Source organism: Bombus vosnesenskii, unplaced genomic scaffold (genome assembly GCF_011952255.1).
Source record: "Bombus vosnesenskii isolate JDL3184/JDL3185 unplaced genomic scaffold, Bvos_JDL3184-5_v1.1 scf7180000013264, whole genome shotgun sequence".
NCBI lineage: Eukaryota > Metazoa > Arthropoda > Insecta > Hymenoptera > Apidae > Bombus > Bombus vosnesenskii.
Window position 1 is genome coordinate 9,183,778 of NW_022882924.1, and position 22,940 is coordinate 9,206,717.

The following is a 22,940-nucleotide window of genomic DNA, read 5'->3' on the forward strand; positions in this document are numbered from 1 at the left end:
AATAATAAAGTAAACAATTTTGCTGCCCAGCTAAACAAAAATTTGATCTTGAAGGGAGTAACAATAATACCAAAATGTTTGTGTTCCATACATAACGCGTTAAATGGACGGTGTTCAGACGGAACTTGCAAGCCATCGGGCCTTTGAAATGGAATATTTCAAGAATTTGTCGTTCGTTATACAGCAACGATGATAGCAAATGGATTCCATCGTCCATCCTATGACGCACGCGATATTAATCAACTTTCTTCGAATCGCCGTACGCCCAAAGACCGAGATTATTTTTGGCCGAATGTTTTCTGCTAAAATTTCGCGATCGATGCGTCTGACGTAGCTCGTAACGTTACCATTCGCGTCAAAAACAGTCTGTTATTACCCTGTAGCCGACGTTTTTGGTGCGTCATACACACGCTATCTTTCTCCAACGAAACGTACAACTACTATGCTTTCCCACGATGATGTCCCCGATATATTCGCGTTATAATACGTTAATTGTTATCGATGATCGGAATCACTAAGTTGATGAACTCGTCGTTTATTAGCAAATGAGACATTGATTCTTACTTTTCACAGTATTTTGTATAATTAAAGCAAATAGGATGGTATTATTTATTTCAAAATATATACTGACAAATAGCATATACAGGGTGGTTAGTAACTGGTGGTACAAGCGAAAAGGGGGTGATTCTACGCGAAAAAAGAAGTCGAAAATATAGAATAAAAATTTTTTTTTCTTTTTTTTTAATTTTTCCATCGAGACAACGATCTACAGTGAGATCCGTTATAATAAGACGTGATAAAGTGCACGCGTACCGAGCGAAAATTCAAAGTCGATTTTCTCGAAAACAAAACCTCAAACGAAAAACTTTTATTATATATTTTCGACTTATTTTTTCGCATAGAATCACCCCCTTTCCGCTTGTACCACCAGTTACCAACCACCCTGTATATTTCTGTATAAAACAATGAGCTAAAAGATTTATCAATTTATCTTAATTGTTATCTTATTGTTTATCTTAATAATTTTTAATTTTATTAAGATTTATCAATAATAATAAATAAATCTTCGTTTATAAAAAGTATAGAATTCTTTAACAATCATAATGATTATTAATTCGGAGACTAATATTACAGTAGTACTAACTAACACTAACCAGTACTAGGACTTCCGACGTAATTTGTTCCACCTGATATATCGTCTTATGGACCCTTTTTCCAGAAAGTTGTGCGATTATCAATTTGCATACCGACACAAGATTCTCGAATAAAAACATACGTACAATTTAATGATATTTAAAGATATTTACAAGTGTATCATGAATAGACAACATTAACGATCGCGTCAGTATGTACAATAACGAATAAGCCTCCTACCTCTCCTAATCGAGTAAAAAGCGAGAAAAAGCTGTGTACCACTGAAAAGAGGTACAGAGGAACAAGAAGATCCACGCAGCGGCTTCCAACGACGTAACAAAATAAACGATAGCGAAGGACGAAGAAGAAAAGAAAAAGGAATGAAAAAGGAAAAAGAGGGATGATGAGGGCGAAAGAGAAGAAAAGAAATAGGAGGAAGAGAGGGAGGAGGGGAATTCGCAAAATCGGCGTGGCGAGGGCCTCGAGGTGGACGATGCGTAAGGCAATAAATATCGTGCGATTAGATCTTCGAAGCAGCCGCTGTTGGGGTTGCTTACGAACAGAGGGAGCGTCTATTAATCACTCGACGTTAATCAAGCCAACCGCTAAGTAGGCCGCGCCACGGCATTAAAGTGCATTGCCACGTATATCTCAGTGGCGCGGCGCTCGCTGTAGCATGCGATTACGCGACGAGATTCAACTCGGTTAGTCCGGTCCAATTTTACGTAGAAAAGATGCGTCTGTAAACAAATTGATAATAAAAATGTTTTCGCATATGATTGAAAACAACGATATTCGAGTCTCTTATTTGCCAAACCAATTAACTCCACGAAACAAGAAACAGAGGAAATCGATGAAATTATATGAGATAAGCATCGACCAAATGTTTTGACACTATATAATTTAAATATATAATTCTACACTTCATCTTCGTAATATCAAATTGTTGTAGTCATATCGAAATATTGCTAAATAATATGAAATTTGATACAGGTCTTAGACCTAATTAATTACTACGTGAATCCCGTAATAAATTCAGCGATGTCCAAATACTTTTCGTATTACCATTACCTTGCACATTTTTCATTACATAACCATCGAAAAGTAAAATCGAATCACTTGAGTTCAAGTGACTTGATAAATACGAGCGAGCCTTACATCGAATCATCTGATTTCAAGTCGCTTGAATTCAAACAGTTTGACTAATGTGAACAAGGCTGAACAGATACGCGTACAATGTGTCTAAATCGGTGGAAATACTCTGCATAAGCATAGATACAGATAGACAAATAGGTAGGTGAAGATCGTGGAAGAAGAGTGAAAAAGAAAGGTAGGGCTATCTATTCGAGCTAGGCCCATGTGTGATGAGCCTTCAGCCTCCTATTATTCGAACGAAGGCCCCTACCTACCGCAGACCACGCGCGTGCATCTTTCTCTCCCCATTTTTGAAGAATTAATCGAAACTAATTGCCAATCTGCGCCTAAAGGGAACCCGAGCCCTTTCGCCGCATAGAATTACGTCGGTCCAACTGCACGAGTTTTTCTCCTTCCGAAGACCCATCTTCCGCGAATATTCTATCCGTGATTTACCGTCTAAGCTAGTCAGACAATTTCTGAAGAGTAGAAAATTTGTTAATATTACACTGCGGATTGTATACCGTGTAATCAAGATAAGTAAAAATAGAGTTTAAATTTATCGATGTATATTAATAACCATTTCGAATAACCACTGTCTGTTAGATAAGCTTCTTTGTGTGTCTAGTAAGCCAGGAATTATAAATATAATAAAAGGAAAATGAGTAAGAAACGCGATGCCTCGTTGTAATTCTACGATATTAAAGCATAAAAATAGCGAATACCTGCTAATCTTGTTTAATACTTGACATAGTTCTATTTAACATACCAAACATCTGTGTTTTTAACCCGGTTGTTTACCTTCAACAAATCCACTTACCACGATACTAAAAGCAAAGTATAATTCCGTGACGCTATATTTTGACACGTAAATGGCACTCGGTATCTGGAAAGTAGCTGCTAAAGTTAGTAGGGAACACTGGACGAATCCAAAAGTTATAAGTATTCGTTGCAAAATATTTGAAAGAGATAGTCGTTCGATATCTAACGAACGTGAATTCGAATTTTATTGCATCGTGACACGCGTATTTTGAATATATCGCGGTGAAATGTGAAACTTCCGTTAAACGGCTAGCCGAAAGGAGAAACTGTAAAAGCGCAGAAAGAGAATAAGAAATAAAGAAAGAAAGAAAGAAAGAGGAAGCCGACTCTTTATGGACTTGTTTGTCGCTGCGTGGCTTTTTACGAATTATTCGAAAAGTTTGAATCCGCGTCGAGGCGCATTCGCAGTACCGTTTTAGACGATCGCGCGGCAGTTAGATGAGATGATTTCCTTTTTCACGAGTAACCGAGTGCCGAGCATGAACATTTTTCTAAACAAAAGTTTGAGTCACGAAGACCAGTTTGCAAGCTTAATTTGCCCTTTATCTATTTATCCGTAATCTATAGACTATCCCTAAAAACCGTTCTTGCAGAGACGAATTATCAAGATTATAATTAAAGTTTGCTAAAATATAGTAGATATTTAATTAAATTATCTTAATTATTTTTCCAAAGTACAAAATCACTTTTTCAGATAAAATTTCTGTTGCGACGTCCAACAGTATTCGACTAGGTAGTTTAAACGTATATATACACCGAACAGACAGCGAACATTCCTTTCTTCGAGTATGACCGAGAATGTTCCCCTTTATCTATTTCGCGTCATCATCATCTCGTTTTGGGTCTCCTCTTGTTCAACCAGCGTATTCTCTTCGCAATGTGTCTGGCAAATCTGAAACAAGGCGAACAGAATTCTCAGATAGCCAGAAACGAGGAGGGTCGAAAGGGAGAAAGGGAACTGGTATAGACTGGGACGAGGTGGATTGTCGTTGTACAAAAATAAATAAAGTCTGGCAAAAGACTGAGAAAATATGTCGATAAATCTAATGTCTAGCTGAGATAGGTGGCGAGCGAATGCTTAGCGGAAAACTACTGTCTCGAAGGAAGACGAGCATTAGCCGACTCAAGCGGACTATTATTTCTCGTGATCGTTGCCAGGCTTGTGCAGAAGTTGCTGTTGAATTGTCCCCGTGTACCAGGAATCGCGGTGAGCAGGGCGACGATCCTTCCACCTCGAGCTCCGCTTTCCCCGCTGTCTTTTAGTTCGTCCAACTCAACTACGATTGCCTTACCGAGATTTGTGTACCCTTTCGAATTGTTCCACTCCGTCGTGACAAATTATACGCTTCTATATGTATGATCTAGTTTCATAGTGGCACGATGTCGAATCGCCACGATGATATTTACTTCCGCGCGGGGAATCGAGTCCGCTTTCAAAAATCTTTCGCGTCCCAGTGACTCGCTGCACAGTTCGTTGTACTTTCTTGGAGAGGTCATTCGTACAGATTACCCTAAGCGAAATCAGCGACAAACTCTTCGTTCGATTGATCGCTTGTCGTTTCTTGCTGCCTTTCTCTCCCTGTGATTAAGATCTGTTTTGAATTCCCTTATTTTTCACCTACGTCTCTCGCCGATATTACTTCGCCTCGTGAGATTGCAAATTTCGCGGGTCACCGGTATGAAAACTGATCCTTCGAATTGCGTTTAATAACAAAGCTGCATGGTTATTCGACAAATTGGAACGGTGAATAATTTACGGGCCTGTAATTTGAAGAAATGTATCAGGAACTGTGCGAAGATATGACCATTCCATATATTTATATTTTACAAGTTAATAATTACTTTACATGTATTATACTATAGCTTTGCTTCGTATCGTATTCCCACATTTTGCTTATTTTATATTTCATACCCCTCCCATTAAGCATTGATTATATTATATCACAGTAAACATATGAGACAAGCAAAATAATTCAATTTTAAATACACAATGTCTTTTTTTCTCATAATTGCTATGTAATATCATAATACATATACATACGCATACACATACCTAGGAAAGTGTAGCGTGTAAATAACACTCGATGCAATTTCAGTAATTTTTCACTTTATTAATAGCAGGAGCTTTCGTGTATGTAAGAATTACATAATCTCCATTTTACACATTTTTATACTAAAAAAATAATACATGCGACATAAGTACATTTGGAATATTTTCATCGTACGAAATATATGCTTCAGTTTCCTTACATTTTTATACAATACCTCGTTAACAAAGAGCAATTTATGCTTCACGATGTTACACTTCCTTAACCGCTACGTACTTAGATATTATACAAAAATATTTATTCTAACATTTATACAATATTTTTCACAATTATAGGAATCAAAAGTGTTTGGGAAGAACCCTTTTTTTAAACTGGGTGATCTTTTAATACCACTGTATACCTTTACATATATTCTATATTTTTCGAAATATTTAATCACCTCCATTTAAACCGAAAAATGTACACGCGTGGAGAGACCCAAAGAAATCGTATACTTTCCTTCTAAACTTATCTTTCTTTTTTTACATTTTCTTTACACTTAACAATCCTTATTAATAAAATATCGATAAACGCGTAACGATCGCTGTTGCCTAAAAGCACAGTGCATAATAAGAAACTACTAATATTAGAGAGGAGTAGGGTTTCTCTATTTTCTTTATTATCAAACAATTTATTAATATCCGCCTTTACAAGCAATTAGTTTCACTTAAAATATTATCTCAATGACGTTTTTAATTCTTCTTCTACATTTCCCCTTCGTTGATATATCACGAATTTGCCACTCAGAACTTAGCCAATACTTTAAACAAACATATAAGAAATAAATCTCATATTCAACTGCTCCCTTATTAAACATGGAAAATACGACTTATGATGTTCTTTACCCGTAGTGTTCGCATACATTTAGCGCAGAAAAAACAGCGTTTGTAACTTGAAGCGTTCGATGATTAGACATAAAATAGCTGATAGTTAGATACGTAATCTACATATAGTTGATTTATATTCTTCCTTGTTTCAAGCTACGTATCCAAGGCCACTGGCAGAGATCGCCAAGAGTCTCAGGGCGTTACTCGCGTATGACGCGTGCAATTTCTCGTGGAATTATTCCACGCACGCCAACGGCAGTTCGTGATATATGGACAGGCGCATAAAAGACATGTCCCTCCTACACGAGTGACCTATGACCGGAGCCGAATATTGAATCACTTTAATATCTCAGAACGAGACAAGGGACGTACGACGACGAGTCACGGCCCGTGTCCGACCTTGTCCCCTCTGTACGTTCTCCATCGTGTCTGTATCACGTGCAATACCTACCTACGTAACAGAACCAACGTAAAACATCGAACATTCCTTACTTAAACGTTGCGAAATCCATCCCTCTCGCCCTCCAAATATCTAGCTTCGCGCGTTCAACGTGCGTGAATTCCGCGTGGTACTCAGAAACGCTTAGGTTCCAGAGGGTACAATGGGATATGTTATAACGAATGATCGTAAAATAAATAAATGCTTTAACTAGACTGCTGATGTTTGTTCATGATCGGGAAATTTGAAAAATGCGAAAACACTCTATTTGAACATAGTATAGGAAAATATATAAAATATTTGAAATACAGAAAATTATTAGATGCTTAGAATATTGGATATAAAAAGTATAGAAATGCTTTAGACGTTGCATATCCAATACTCTACGTATTGGATATTTCTATATCTAAAATTATAAAATGTTTACAAAAATATCTAAAGCTGAGTGAACGAAACGAATCTCTAGTTAGATAGTGTTTGTTCGATTATATTCACAAAGATATGAGATAAACATCTGCAATATAATTATAACGAACAGTTCTTAGGAATAACATCACAATGTACGCATTTATATATGTATTTTTTATTTGCATATATGTATGTTAGAACGAACTGATGTTATAATGAAGTTCTAGGACCAATTATTTCGTTCTACTATATCCCATTGTATATATATTTGTGAGGAAATACATAGAAAAATTTAAAGGTACATAGTTCAAGAACGGTGATACAAATATAAAACAGATACAATAGCGAAATACAGTAATTAAAGTATTATGAATATTATAGGATCCTTAAACGAGAGTGCACGCAGTAACAATAATTTATTGGTAATTTAAATTACTGTTTCGGATAAGCTTTGTACAGCGTAACAACTTGCTTCCGCTCGATAGAAGTTGCGTCAATTTCTATTGAGATATACAGAAAAGTACTTAGATACGAAACGAAAAAATTAGGAACCATTTATGTAAAATATAACACAGTTATTGCTTAGCGAAATTAACGAATTCTAAGGACTATAAAAAGGTTTATTTATTTATTTATTTATTCGTTTATATAAGGGAAACTGTCTCATTACAAATCTGGGTTACAATATTTTGGAATTTTGTTCGTCATATCGCAGTACGCACGAGTAAAATAATATTATCGCGAAATTACAAAGAATATATGAAAACAGTGAAACAAATTTAATTTCTGTTTGGATGGTCATGGTCAACAACAAGTAGAATGGAAGTTTTGAAGGATTTGACAGATCCAAAAGCAAAGATCTTGCAGAGTTACGTATTTCACTGTTTATTTATTTCACTGTTCTGCAGCAATTTTGAGAAGGTGGAGAGGAGCGAAAAGATCTTGAAAGAACACTAAGTTCATTTTTACATTTATAAGTTTAAACGGAAAAATAAGATCGTTAATACGTCTTCATTCTTCTGGAGAGCAATGAAGAAAGGTTTGAATAAGCTTATAATTAGCATAGTACCTTCCGTCATAAACCATAAAAATCTAAGAAACTTATATATTTTTTTGTTTTTTATCCATTTTTTTATTTATCTTGATTGACGACAGTCCAGATTATGTTGACATACTTTAAAATAGGCCTAATTATCGATATATAAAGCACTTTTAAAGACGTTACACCTGTTACAGGTTGAGCATGAACGTTTGATTAGGCTTAGAGATTTCTATGCCTTATTAATCGTACGACAAATACATTGATGAAAACATATTCGTGAATATACTATAATAAATATTTCAATGACATTTTTAATTCTTATAATATTATAATATAATAAATATACCTAACTCCGAGGATCGCAGACTTGTTCGATAATGTCGCACATTTACATTACATTACGTAATTCGCGTTATACGGCATTTCGATATATTTAGTTCCAGTTCGTTCAAAGAACGCCAGTTCGCTAATCTGGTTAGAACAGATTGCAAGTTCACTTAATGTTCATTAAATCGACTTTCAGATACAGAGTACAATAAATAACGCATTAACATGGGCAAATTCACTTAAATTATTGATGAAAATAACAGATAATATGGACCAAGATGTGATCCTGGCAATACTCTTCATTTGACTTTGATTATCTTAAAAAAGTTATTACGAACGAGCACCCTTTGAGTTCTGTTATACTTCCACGGGAACCAAAATTGTATAACTTTTATGCGAGTATTTGATGGTTGATTGTCTGAGAAACCTTATAAAAATCGGTGAAGATAACATGAATTTACTTTCTTCTGTCAGGAGCTATTGATACATAATTACCGAAAACCGATAGCTTTGTAACTGTCGACCTATTAATTATATAACCATGTTGAGATTTACGCATAAGATTCTTACATTGTTTGTGAATCATGTACACAATAATTTCTTCAAAAAATTTTAGAGAAACATCGGTAGATTTAGGTAAATAATTAATTTTAGACACGAACGTATCAATAGCACCAGAGGAGATTACTATGTAGAAAATGTCTACCATTGCATCGGTGATTAGACATTCGAGTTTGTCATTTCAAACGTTACAATTCAAATCTTCAAAAAATCTATCTCAAGTCCCTTTCTGTTTTGTTGTAAGGATACGAGCTTTCTTTCGCTCCTCCTCATCTTTGCTGCAGCGAGCTTTAGACATTGCTTATCCGTTATATGCAAACGTTGAAACAATCGACTTCAATGTTTAATTGCGTTATCTGCATCATTGATAAAATGCTTTTGTAGCTATCATTAAAGACGCTGGCAACTGTAAATGTTGCAATATCAATTGTATGTTTTTCATAAACTGATGTTTTTGGAGCCCTATAGTCCAAATTCAAACTTTCGAATTTATCTTTTCTCTTGCGTAACAGCACTAATTTCAAGAGACGGCGTATTAGAAAGACTATCTGCCTCTATTCCGCCAAACGTAAAATCTTCAATGAATTCAAACTTTTGTTACTCTTTTATGTAAATCTAACTTCGTGTAAGTTCGCATAATTTTAACACATCTTCTAAGTTGACTTCTTCGTAAATTGGGCCAATTACATCTCGAACAATTTGGTGAAGGAGACGTTTGTGCACATAATAGCGTAATGTGTTCTTTGTCTTTGCTTGTTGCCAAATGCACCAAGAATTTTCGTCAGTTGAACACATTTGCTGCTGAACATTTTCATTGGTTAATATCTTGTGATGGAAAGTACTTCACATGACTTTCTTCGTTTCTTTCTTACAATGAGAATTTCTCTTGATAACAAAGATCATAATATACGGTCAATTCATTTACTAATTTATCAGTAAGTTTTTGCTTACTGCCTTGCATTTCACAACAGACTTCCCATCCTTTTTCTTATTTTCTTCGCATGGCCAATGTATTCCTTCTTGAGGATTACTTGGTCTCTAGAAAATCTGATTTTGCATCAATTACAGCTTTGAACGTTCTATTGTCTCCATCCTCTATATAATTTCTATAATATTACAGAATACTTTTTTTGTAATCTTTGGGACAGTTCTATACATCAACTGCATGTTCCCTGACGATTCTTCGTAATTGGCACTTTGATATGTGTATTAAAAAACACGTAAAATATGATGTATTTATAAAATCTTTATTTTTATTATTCTTTTTTTATATTAAAACTTATATTAAAGCTAATAAAGAAAGTTCTTTTATGTGACTTCGCCAAATATTAACTTATGTTAATTTATGTTCACTTACATTAACTTATTTTAATTATGTGAAAATCGATTCATAGACAGCTTTAGTTTATTTCTTTTTTGGTACTTTTATTTGGCTTATTTGCAACTTATTCATAAATTTATTATAATTCATGTAGTAAGAAGGGTCACAAATAAAAGACTCGTTGCCAGCCTGTATATTTGTGCACATTTCATAAATCCACCTACGCCATATAAGATAATGCATTTAATCAACTCTTTCGAATATATGAAGAGAATCACAAAATACGCACATCTCTTCCGCAGACATTTGCATTTTTAGTAGAAACCATCCCCGATAAGAAGAATATATTATCAGTATAAAGTAATGTAATCGTAGGGGAAAAATATAACATTTCCTTCCAAATGCACCAATGACTTGTGATGGAAAGTACTTCACATGACTTTCTTCGTTTCTTTCTTACAATGAGAATTTCTCTTGATAACAAGATCACATCAAAACAAATAGGTAGCAAAAGAAATAAAGACATTTTAACAAAAAGACATTTTGATACCCGTGTATCTGATTTTACCTACAATCAAATACCTGGCTTTATCTCGAACGAAGTAATTTATTAAATATTATATATTTACATTTCAATATGCGACAAGAATTCAGGTAAAATATTGTTACCGTGTAAGGATTACACAATACAATTCAGTACTTACTGTAATAGATTCCTTAAATCCAAAGCACGAAAAAGGCCAATTCGCCAACACACTGAAACTTTTCAACCCGAAATTTTTAAACTTCGCTGCATGACAAACTATGATGTTCCTTGTTCTATGATTCATCTAATAATGATGAGATATACATATTGACTCCATGTGCAACAATAAACTTATACATACACGCGCAATAATATGTAGCTATCCGGCTATACATGTATATCGCGTTCTCCAACTTCTATTTTGATTTTCTGTCTCTGGCCCTTTTCAAATTTTGCCTATTCGGAGGTCGATGATTTTTTTAAATATTTTCGTGCCAGTTTTTTAAATATTGATCATCCTTCTTGGTCCAAAAATTTCCGTTTCAATTCATTCATATTCATTTATCACAAATTATATAAATATATAATAACTAAGTAAACTAAGCCTAAATACATATATAACTAAGAAACTAATTAAATAATGATAAACGTATAATTAAGAAAGTAACAAAATAATCTAAATAATAACGAATCGTAAAGGCCGACAAGAGAATTACACGACTGTTGCAAGATACTTGCTCGACGACGCTCATTGAACTAATACTGGAACTCTAATTTTATACGAAATAACACAAAAGCGCATGATCTCTGTAGCTCCGTTAACTGTCAGAATTTTGAAAAATCGCTTTGACATATGGTACTCTACATATATTTGAAACTTTCAGAAGATTAAATAAAAAAAACTGAAACAAAAAACCAAAAAAGGATTAAATTGTTATATATTTTTATAATTAATTTTAATTAATTTAATTTAATTAATTAATTTATTAATTTATTTAATAAATTAATTGATTTATTTAATTAATTAATTTATTTATTAACTAATTTATTAATTAATTTAATTAATTTAATTTAATTAATTAATTTTTAATAATTTTATAAAAAATGTGAAATTAAAAACAAGTGTTTTTAAAAAAAATAAACTATAACAATTATTTAAATAAGCTTTTTTCCTGCCGTTGTTTAGTTCACCCAGAAGAAAAATATATAATAATTTAATCCTTCTTTGATTCTTTGTTTCAGCCAAGAATTACGAGGTGGATCTTTCCCGCCGATTGAAGACTGTAGCGACAAGACGCCCATGAAATAAGCTTAGAAATCTATTATAATTTATTTTTTTACTTTAAAAAAAATTTTTTTGTATTCGTTAAATATATATATAACCATACCTCAAAATTTAATAACCATTTCTTTCTTTCTTTCCCTTCTAGAAAAAATCACTAGAAAAAAAACGCTGTTTTAGAACATTCTAATTCAGGATACCCCCTTGAGACGATTACGTTCATGCTCGAAATATTTACAAATGTAAAATGTTACACTTAAAATATAAATTCTCTGTAACAGTATGCAGATACATTTTTTTTTAATCACAATTTCATCAGGTCATAAAATATGCAAGAAAATATCTTGATTTCAACGTGTTATTTATCTTCCACGTTTAATTATATATACGAGTTATTTTAAATACTACGAAAAGCTAGTAAAGTATAGTCTCCTCGCGTTTTACTTTTCAAACGATTCAAGCTCCATCTTATTGAACAAAGAATAGCTGCTTTTGTCTTTACGTGTCTTAATCTTCATGATTTACAACGAGAAATTACATCTACTGTACTCCATTTACAGAATGCAAACGCCAACGACGCTAAGGAAATCAAGTAAAAATTCTTCTCATCACATTGTTTCTTACCGTTATTAACATACGATACAATTAATGAAAAATATGAAAGGATCGAATTACACACAAAGATCATAATATGGAATGATTTACGAAGAAATAGCATAATTATTATATTAAGTATAGAATGAAAATAAATGTTTGTTGCACAGTATTTACAAATCTCTTGGTCAGAAATATTTTCAAGTTAATACGCTTGAGATTTAAACTGTACAGAGATAAATACATTATTATCTATTAGTATACGATGATCGTTTATTAATCAATAATAATAAACAAGTAGTCCTTAATAAAAAAATAGATTTTTTTAAAAGAAGGTCGCTCGAAATGATTTGTAAGGAAAGAAGCCGATCGAGAAATTAAGGATTCATCATATTTTCAGTCATAAAATATAATTAACAAGCCGTTCGAATTGTCTACATGTATTTAAAGGTATGATATACAGTATTTGCAAATACTGTACTTAAGGCTAACTCTGCTGGAAAGATTTATTTTCACTCTAAAGCTATGCACAGAGATCGAACTGTAATCTTTCCAGTCGAAATTAACGATAGCAATAATCGCCTGTAGTCAATTAAGTACTAGATCATAATCCTCGATCATGAGTTATTTAAATAATTAATTACAGAAGGAGAATGGTGATGGATTGGATCATAATAATATCATCGACAAAGTGTATTTATTCTCAGAAATGATGAAAGTACTCGTAAAATAGTGTCAAGGAACATGTTGCATGGGATAACGAGAAAGGGGCGTCGTGTAGGATGGCCGTCAATCGTACTGTACAAGTTTTCACATTTCATATAAACACACTCAAAGTATATCTTTATGCTTCTTTGCTGTCCAAGTCAGATAAATTTCCATAGTCATGTTAATTAGTAGCCGTTGTCCATTCTCGCAACTGCTTATTCCTTTAATGGCTAACGAAACCATCGCAGAAAACTGCGAATTTCGGTAACAGCGAATTACACGGGATGTTGAACGTTTAAGTAAACGTTCCATGACTCCTAAATGGCACGTCGTCACTTGGTTTGATTGAATTTTCCTTTCGTTGGCCGCCTGTTCGATTGAGTCGAGACGGCGAGTAAATTTTCTTCGAACGTATCTACCGTGAAGTCCTGTTCTTTCACTAACTTCGGTATTATCCTACTCATTTGGCTATTTTGCCTAATAACACCGGAGGGATTTCTAGACAGCGACACAATGCCATTTCGCACATGCGACTTTCGTTTTTGCCCTTGCAATCGCTTCAAAACGACAGGTTGCGTTGACGAAGAATGTGGAAGGGGATGTGGAGGGATTTTTGGTGGTGGTAACCGAGTTGGTGGAACATGAGGTAACCTTCCAGCGGGTGTTCTGGACGGACATGGTGGCGGAAAACCTGGAATAGGGAATGCGAAACCTGGTCGAGGTGGCGGTGGACACATGGCTGGTCGCAGTGGCGGTCTGTACCTGAATGACCTCGGTCCGTACATAGACGAAGGACCTGGTGGCGGTGGTACCAGCGGCATGCCAGGTGGAGGTAGCATAGGACGAAAGCCTGCTGGCGGACCGCCAAAACTAAAATGTGGCAACGAAAATGGACCGTCTTTTGTGAAACCGCGACGCGGCGGTATGGGACCTGGCGGCCCCATCGTATATGGTTGGGTTGGGTGTGGAAGCCAATCCCTCGGTCGCGCTTTGACTTTACCCGTTTTGCTTTTCTCGCGTGGTATTTTCTGCAACGCGCTTATATAGTTTTTACGCTCGATCTGATAGCCACGAGCCTCTTCGAATGCTGAAACAAATACGTAAAATTCGCTTGTGTAACAGGTATAGAAACAAACGGTAGAAGCTAAATTTCAACAGAGATACGAATTTTAGAAAGGAATTTTTCTTTAACCTATATTTTTTCTCATTTTCGCGTGTATCTATTGTAACGTAGTTGATCTTATTCGATGCGTTCAATATAGATAGAATTATAATTTGTCGTTATTAGATTGCGAATATCTATGCATTTGTGGGAGATTAAAATGTGTACGAATCCATGGCATGCGCATGACATACAAAACTAGGCACAGTATTCATCAAAGTAAAGTATTCATTGTAACATTTAGTATATATATAAGTAAAGTATATATATATTTATTTAGTTTCTATATAATTATGTTTATAAAGGTATGAATTTTGTAATTTATAGTTCACTTACCTTTTAAACAGGTATCGACTTCCCAACCTAATTGCTGTACAAGATACCTGTAACAAAACAAATGAATTTATGTACATCATTAGTTTTATTAATTTAATTGCAAATTAATAACGTATTGATTTTGTAAAATCTTATGTGTGTGTGTGTGTATATATATATATATATACACATATATATCGGATTATGGTTGGAATTTTGGGCGTTCACTCAAATTTACCATCGAGGATATACCTGATATTAATCGAAACAAATGTGGGCACTATAAAAGGCTATAAGTAATAGCGGCGATCGGATGGTCGAGATGTTGATGGCAACGAATTCAGGTTCGATAACGAATCCACAGTCCACGGGATGACGAATGCTATGTGATACACGTATAACTCCACGTACAAGTAAAACTTATCTTCAAGAACTTTACCAAAATCCAAGTGAGACTGCCCTTATAAATATATAAGGAATACCTCTCCCCACCTCTCGGGTCAATCTTTGTTTTTAAGGAAAGCCATATAATCATTCCATCCCTCTGTCAGGTACACGTCCCTCCAGTGACCGTGGCTATATCCAGTGACCTGCTATGTCACTTCGAGCCCAAGCCCATCGTCATAAAATCAGATTAAAACATTAAAACTATTTCTTACTTTTATTACTTAAGTATAGCTATAGTAAAAGCCTGGGCTAGGGTTTGGGTATTAGAGTTTTTCCCAACATCCCAAAAGGGAAGTCCCGATGTCCTTTCATCTCCGACATATATATATATATATATAATCTTTCAAAATGTAAAACATATCTGAGATGATCTTTGATAACCATATTTGATATTTTGCTTAATATAATATACTAACCTACAAATAAGATATCCCGAACGGTTTACGCCATGAGTGCAATGAACTCCCACAATATCGTCTGGAACAAAAGAACAAAGCAGCAATCTTCAATTTGCATTCAAGTACACATTAGCATTGTACATAGAGATATCGCGGATAACATAGAAGATACAAAATTTTACTTTTAAGATTCAGTCAAAATTCAGTCAAAAATATACTACAAATAGTCACTACTATAATCATTATATTAATACTTCGACTAAATTCTTTCCATTTAAATATTTTCAAAATAACTAATTTTTCAATAACATGAAGTTATATATAGTGATTGATGTTTAGCGATGATGACACAATGATGTGCCGACTATAAAATATCACTTTCGAAGGATCGACCTTTTGGTGATATACGAAAACCGCTTTGTTCTCAATTACACTATAAAGCAAAACTATACGATGCAGGTATACTTGCACACTGTGAAAACCATGTGCGAGAAATCTTACAAAACTTCTGAAACTGAATGTTTGGAGGTCCCTTTAAATTTTCGTCCCTTTATACTAATAAAATATAGCCAATTTACTTAATTGGTTAATCAGTGCCTATCGTATCCCTTTGCACGACTCTATTTAAACCTCGAGCACTCCTCCCCCATCAAGCTGGTCCAAGTCACGGGTCCAGCGGAGCGAATTAGGTCCAAAAAGCAATTTCGTTTGCTGATTGTCAATGTGTTTAAGTACTGAGCTACAGGTTTATGACACGTCATTACTATTAAAGGTGCAAAGGCGAAAGTTTAATAACTCATCTGGCCCGTAGATGTGCAATTCCGCGAGCACAGAGTAATTTCTAAGCTTCAACTTTTTAAGCAAAAAGATTGAACAACGATAGATCTGAAATCTATAGTAAAAATAGCAATTATGCATCTGTCTGTGTCATAAATCCGAGAAATCGAAGCAATACTTAACACCCTACTCAATAATTATATTTAAACCAAAGAACCGTAATAAATTCACAGAATAATATGTTCGTGTTGAGATATTAATATATAAGAATAACTAGCGATGTGCATTCAAAGGTGTTAACTGTAAAAGATATTTTCGAGGGTTCGGTGGGTTAATGACGTAAGAAAAGGATACTAAAAAGATGTACTCGCGCGAAGCAAGTCCAATAAGAGGAGCATACGTAAGGCGAAACGTACGATTCCACGGGTCATCAATTTAGCCCAGAGCACAGGGTCGGCACCTCCTCAGGCTCAGCAAGGGGCTGATTATAATATTACCGCAAATTACCGGTAAAATCTGCGACGAATACACGACGATTCGTGACTCGACTCGGCGCTTTCACATAAGGGCCACAACACTGATGAAAGTAGCCGCGTAATAACGATCGCCACAACCCTATCGCCTCTTTTCTCCTTCAATTTCATCCTCCGTATTTCCCTTTTCCGCATGAGCTGTAGATAAGTACCGAGCACTTTAGAGCCACTTCGTACCTCTTTACCTCGGGTTACACTGGGAATTAAGTGGCCATCGAAGATCATGCGATATGTTGTTTGACCTTGGCGAGCTTCTTAAAAGGATCGTTCGCAGAAACGCGATGCGATTTATACGCGGAGCGGAGAGTTTGATATTTTAGCACTACTATGCAATATACCGGTGAATTTAACAGCAAGCTGTGGAAAATTATATCTTCGATGTTCGCAAGAAATGTAAAAATCACAATGCGCCCTTGGATATCTTGATATGGCATTCTCAGCACTGAGAATAGTAAAAATACCGAAATATGCGCTCCGTTCGCAAGAATTTGACTTACAGTAAAGAAGATAAACGCAACAGATCATTACGGTCTTGATGAAACTTGTGTTCCGTATTGAATCGTTAATTTTAAATTATAATAAACTTGATATATCTCATTTGGCACGTTTTAGTACGAAGAAATTTATACATACTACATTCACAAATTCGTTCATCCGTTAAGTAATCAATAGCTTGTTAGAGTTATTAATAATGCACAATGCTGCGCATACACGACATGAAGAATGAAAATGTTAACGTATAATATTATACAATGGTACATCAATGATTCATTTAAAAAATATGTCCGATGAAAAGACATTTAACAATCCGTGAGAAGAGATTGAGAAACGAAGACATGCGTATTTAATTCAAAAGAACGCCGGCACACAGAAGTAATTCAAGGTTGCCTGTTTTGTACGTGGAGAACGAGCAAGGCTGACTTATACCACATTCCTATCTATCACAGGGTCATCTCGTTTTTGCATACGAAGGAACATATGTCGCGCAGAAGACAGGAATATTCTCAGAACACGTCGGCATCTAATGTAAATCTAGAGCGTGCACCCCTGCGGAGCTCCAACATACTAAGTCTGGTAAATAAGCCGATCTTCAGAGAGATTGCCAAAGACCTACGACCTTTTCTGATACGCTGTATTGATTTTCACAGATGATTAAATATCCAGTAATACATCTTTTCCTTCGGTAATATCAAAACTATGACATAGTAATTAATATCTTTTAGCGTAAGCTCTCGTGTTCAATCTATTGTTACCCGTGGATTATAGTTCATGTTTCCGTTGCTTAGATGTTTCTCAAACGTAACCTTGATTATCAGTATTAATTGAAATCACGTTGGTCAAACGATCAATCTTCCTACGTAAACGAATGGTTATGGTTCTACCCAAGGAGTGGTCATTCATTATGCGATATTACATCAATCAGTCAAAACAAATGGCATAGTTAAAAATTACATTCTCAAGATTATTCCTTTTCCTTCTTTAGATTGTCTCTGATTATCGTCAGGTTACGTTCGAATCGTCGAACAATATCTTCGATATGGAAATAATATTTTTCCCAACGCCAGAAATGTCTTTCATTCCTCTAAAATGTAAGAAAGAAATTCAATGTAAATTCAATGCATGTTTCTATTCACCTTAGTGGCGGACGAGTAGGAACCAGGGATAAAGAACAGTTATGATATCGATTTCGGTTCTTAAAACAGTTATGTACTATCTTTATTCTGAATAACTGTTATAAGGAATCGAAATTTATCTCATATCGGTTGTACAACCGTTATTTTCTCGCTTTTATAACAATTCTAAATCGATTTTCCATTTCGTATAAGAATGTCATTTATTATTTTAAAAAACTTAAATTTATTAATCAACAGATTAAGAGAAACTACTACTTCGTAATATAAAATATAAATGGGGTCGAGGATTATAATATAAATATAAATGGGGATATAGGATTAAAAAAAATAGCGGTTTTAAAATCATTATAAGAACTGGTAGGCACAGTAGATATTCGGAACGAATTAAAAAGTTTCATTTAATGATTGATAATAAAATCTCATGTACTTTGAGAATTGTTGTCAAAACAACTTGAAGTTTAAGCGTAATTGGTCGGACAAGGTGGTTGCAAAATAAAAAAAAGGGGTATATAGGCAGAAGGGTAGAGGGTACCTGGTATTGCATGTCAGTCCTTGGTAAACGTTAAGGTTGGTTTTCGGGCTACTAGAGTAGTCGCGAAGTACGACCCGAAGCGACGTGGTTAATGTGGCAATATGATATATAAGCAGGAGGTATGTCGGCTCAAATAGCCTCTGGTAGAAAGGGACCATGGGTTCCCCTTTCGTGTTCCTGCATCTTCTAGTAAGAGCGTAAACTCCTCTGAAAATATATGTAAGAGCCGCTGAAACGGGGAAGGACTTTAACGTCCAGTCGTGCGCGTACATAAACATGAAAATATCGTCGATACATACAGAGAACGCGACGGCTTTTCGGCCAGCCGATTACTGCCGTCTTAAATCAATCGAACGATCGAACTTCTCGAATGTGCCTCGTATCGCTGGCTCTACACACGAACTATACACATGAAGCATCGCAAACGAATATAAACGTGCACCTATACACATAGCTGATTCGTCGAGAGTGCTACATGACACGCAGGATGGATGCAAGACGATTAACGACATCTTATGTTCCGCGGCCAATAAATCACTAGCCACTGTAAATGGACTCGGCTTACTTATCTCTCACCTTGCGTACCTTCGTGAAATGCCGCTGCCAGAGAAATTATAATAACGTAGTCTCGCGGCACGTACGACCACGCCAGTATCGCTAACTGCCTAGATATTATATAGGCTACTGTTCACGCGACACCTTTAATTATACAATCGCGAAAGTTCATTGAAATGATAAATAGTAGTTACCGGTGTATGGGCAGGCAAAATAAACTCGCGAGGAAATGTAGGAATCCAAAGACACGTGGTCGAATATAAATCACTGATGCTATGTTACGTCTTACGTTAAACTGGCTCGAATTACACCGGATAGAAATAAAATCCACTAGATGGAGTTGTTTACGTAACAGTGCAAGAAACAGTGCTGCGAAGAATTATGAAATCCCTACGAGATCTAAATCCACAATTCATATAGGTAGAATGCAAGAAATCTATGTATTGTCCTGTGTGATTATTCATTGATTGGTTAAAATTTTGGCTTTCTGATAGTAAATTCATCTTACAGTTAATACGATATTTTGCACTAGCTTTAAAGACGTAATTTAAATTTTATATTTAATCTCCTAATATAGCACTGCCTAACGCTTCCTAATATAGCAGCGATAAACCTTGATCTTGATTAACATGTAATATTAATAACATCATCATGCAATTTAGATATGTCTATTGTTTATAAATACACCTTCATAATAGGTTCATACAAGATGTTATCTAAACATACGTGATAAACTGTGAAAATCGGGGTACATAAATTACAAATTATTTATGATATCGCTCGATTGCCAGTGGAAATCACTTACATATTTACTGATTCTTTTTCGATATTAATCTTCTTGTATAGATATTAATAAAAAGTTCTGTTACGTATTACAGTCTTCTAATATAAATATTTTCAACGCTTCTAATGCAGATCTAACATACAATGTTACCGCGTTATAAAAAGAAATATCCGCGATTATTATTATCAATCTGAATGTAAAAATGAGAATATTTATATTTATGTTAGAGTAATTAACTGTACATTGAAAATTACATTAAAATAAATTGCGGGAAAAGATACAAATGAACGTTTCAGAAGCCCGTAATAATGAGAAAATATATCGAAATTGCAATTAAGAGTTTCTTCTTTTACACTGTGGCGTGTCAATAGGATAATGGGCGTTGGATGGAAGGTATTGATAAATGCTAAGTGACGGTCAATGGATGGTCGATGCAGCGGCGTCTTCGCTTTGGAATGTGTTTCGACACGTTTTTCAGTCAGCTCTCTTCCGAGTTTCGCTTCTTCGATTTGTAAGCTTTCCACGAACATTTTAAGCACTATAAACAGTATTCATTATTAACATGTACATCTTTTTTCGAATATTACACGAAGAAAAGACAAAATAACATGACAAAAAAAATATGTTACCTGATGTTTCTATTTTATATTGTGTATAATTCACACAAGTTTAATCTTTCTCATTATGTAACCTTATAGTTTTTATTCCATGATCTACTTATATAATTGAAAGATATTCTTTATTCTTTCACTAATTTCTTTCAAAAATCGAGGTCTTCTAGAATATTTTTTATTACTTTTATGTTTTTTATACTATTATCTAATATAAAATAGAGTTCAAATTTTATACTGTTATTCATACACTATAAAACTATCATAATATATTTAACAGTATTGTAAAATTGTCGCAATTCTGTCACATTGTTCATTGATCTTGTCTGTCTCGTGTATGTAAGTACCAGATCGAGAATGGTTTGGAAGAAGAAAAACAGAGATGGAATAGAAAGGAAAAAAGAGAACGGAAAGGTCCGAGGAGGATGAGAAGCGAATGAAAGAAAGAGGAAGGAGAAATGCCAAAGGAAAGTTTCTGCTCTACCGGTTGATAAACGGCGGCAGATAATTAACAACGCCCTGGTATACGTGGCTGTGCGTGGGCGATCCACTGCTTCACAAACTCTGTCCAGATTCGTAGCGTGATCACCGTCGTCATTCTCATTTTTCCTGGGAATCGTTTCTTTTTTCCCAGCCGCAGGAGCCAAACTGCATTTTACAGTTAAAATAACCGTACGAATGTTTCAGGTTCATTTTCATGGACTTAACCTTTACCAACATAGGAACACGATAATTTACTTAGACTCTTAGTTTCTTCGATAAACTATTTGTTGAGATAATATGTAATGTACGTAAATTATTTCTATAAATCACTGAGTCTAGATTGCGTTATATAAACTGCTACGTTTTAAATCGATGCATACATTACTTTCACATCGCAATACGTAATATTATAAAAGCCATGCAACTCTCTTGTCCAGACATACGTATTTTGTAACTACTTTCATCTTATTGTCATCATCGGTAATTGACATCAGAAATTAGTTACATTGTTATAGAGCGTGAGTGTGTATTTTCAGTATACTATAATGCATAATTACAAGTTTAATTTAAAATCTGAATTTAATCCAATTAATAATTAAAACCATTTTGCATTATATTCCTTTTTTCATAATAGAAAATCAATCAAACGAAAAACAATTTCCAATAAAGAAATGTAATTTAAGAATTTTAGTAATTTAATTTGTTGTCGATATTTCCTCGAAAATTTTCCAAAATGAGAATTTATTTGACATTGTTCAGAAGGAAATATTTCAATCCTTTGTAGTTAAGAAAATTGAAGCATTTTTCGAATAGAGAGTTGAGAGAAGATATTTGGAATGTAGGATATTAGAATAATAGTAGACAAGATTGATGATATTACAAGTAGAATATACAGAGTCAGTATGATGTAATGCAGACTCACCTTCACCACAAGCTGACATAAAATCATCCATCGTTTTAAAGAATCTGAAAGGAAAAAGAACACATATATTTACCTTTGGAAAATCAAGAAGACGTGTGTTCCGAATTTAATAAAATTTTAATTACGGGAAAGAAATGAAAAAATGTAATGTAATTTTTTCTTCCAAAGAATTTTATCAATTTTCATCATATTTTAACATTTCTTTTACGATTATTCCTGACAAATTATTACAAAACTTAGAAAATTCTAGATACGTGTTTGACTTGCAGAGAATTTTTCTTACGATTACTGTTACCATATACCTGCAATTATTATCTCATTACATTGCAGTTTGTGACTAACAAGTTGTTTTTGAACGTAAGTTGCATTACGTCGATTTATATATACTAATGAAAGTTACTTGAAAGAACGTAAATTATTATAAATTAGTGTAGATACTATATGGTATCTATACTATATGTAGTCTTATAACTTTTATACTTTGTACCTATTAGGTAATAAGTTGTAACAACAAATTATGAATATATTGATTATTTCAAATAAGTATACAAATGGAGTTTACACTTACGATAACT

General features: G+C 34.4%; 1 protein-coding gene across 1 annotated transcript in view; it reads right to left on the reverse strand.

Moving 5' to 3' along the window:
- Window positions 1-13,182: 13,182 nt before the first annotated feature.
- The window catches only part of LOC117236301 (RNA/RNP complex-1-interacting phosphatase), a 43,214-nt gene continuing 33,456 nt past the window's right edge, over window positions 13,183-22,940 (reverse strand). The window contains exons 6-9 of the mRNA XM_033499139.1: window positions 22,366-22,409; window positions 15,553-15,613; window positions 14,711-14,757; window positions 13,183-14,299 (exon numbers count right to left, since the gene is read on the reverse strand). Of these exons, the coding sequence (XP_033355030.1) occupies window positions 13,545-14,299; window positions 14,711-14,757; window positions 15,553-15,613; window positions 22,366-22,409 (907 nt within the window). The 3' untranslated portion in view covers window positions 13,183-13,544. The remainder of the gene's footprint in view (window positions 14,300-14,710; window positions 14,758-15,552; window positions 15,614-22,365; window positions 22,410-22,940) is intronic.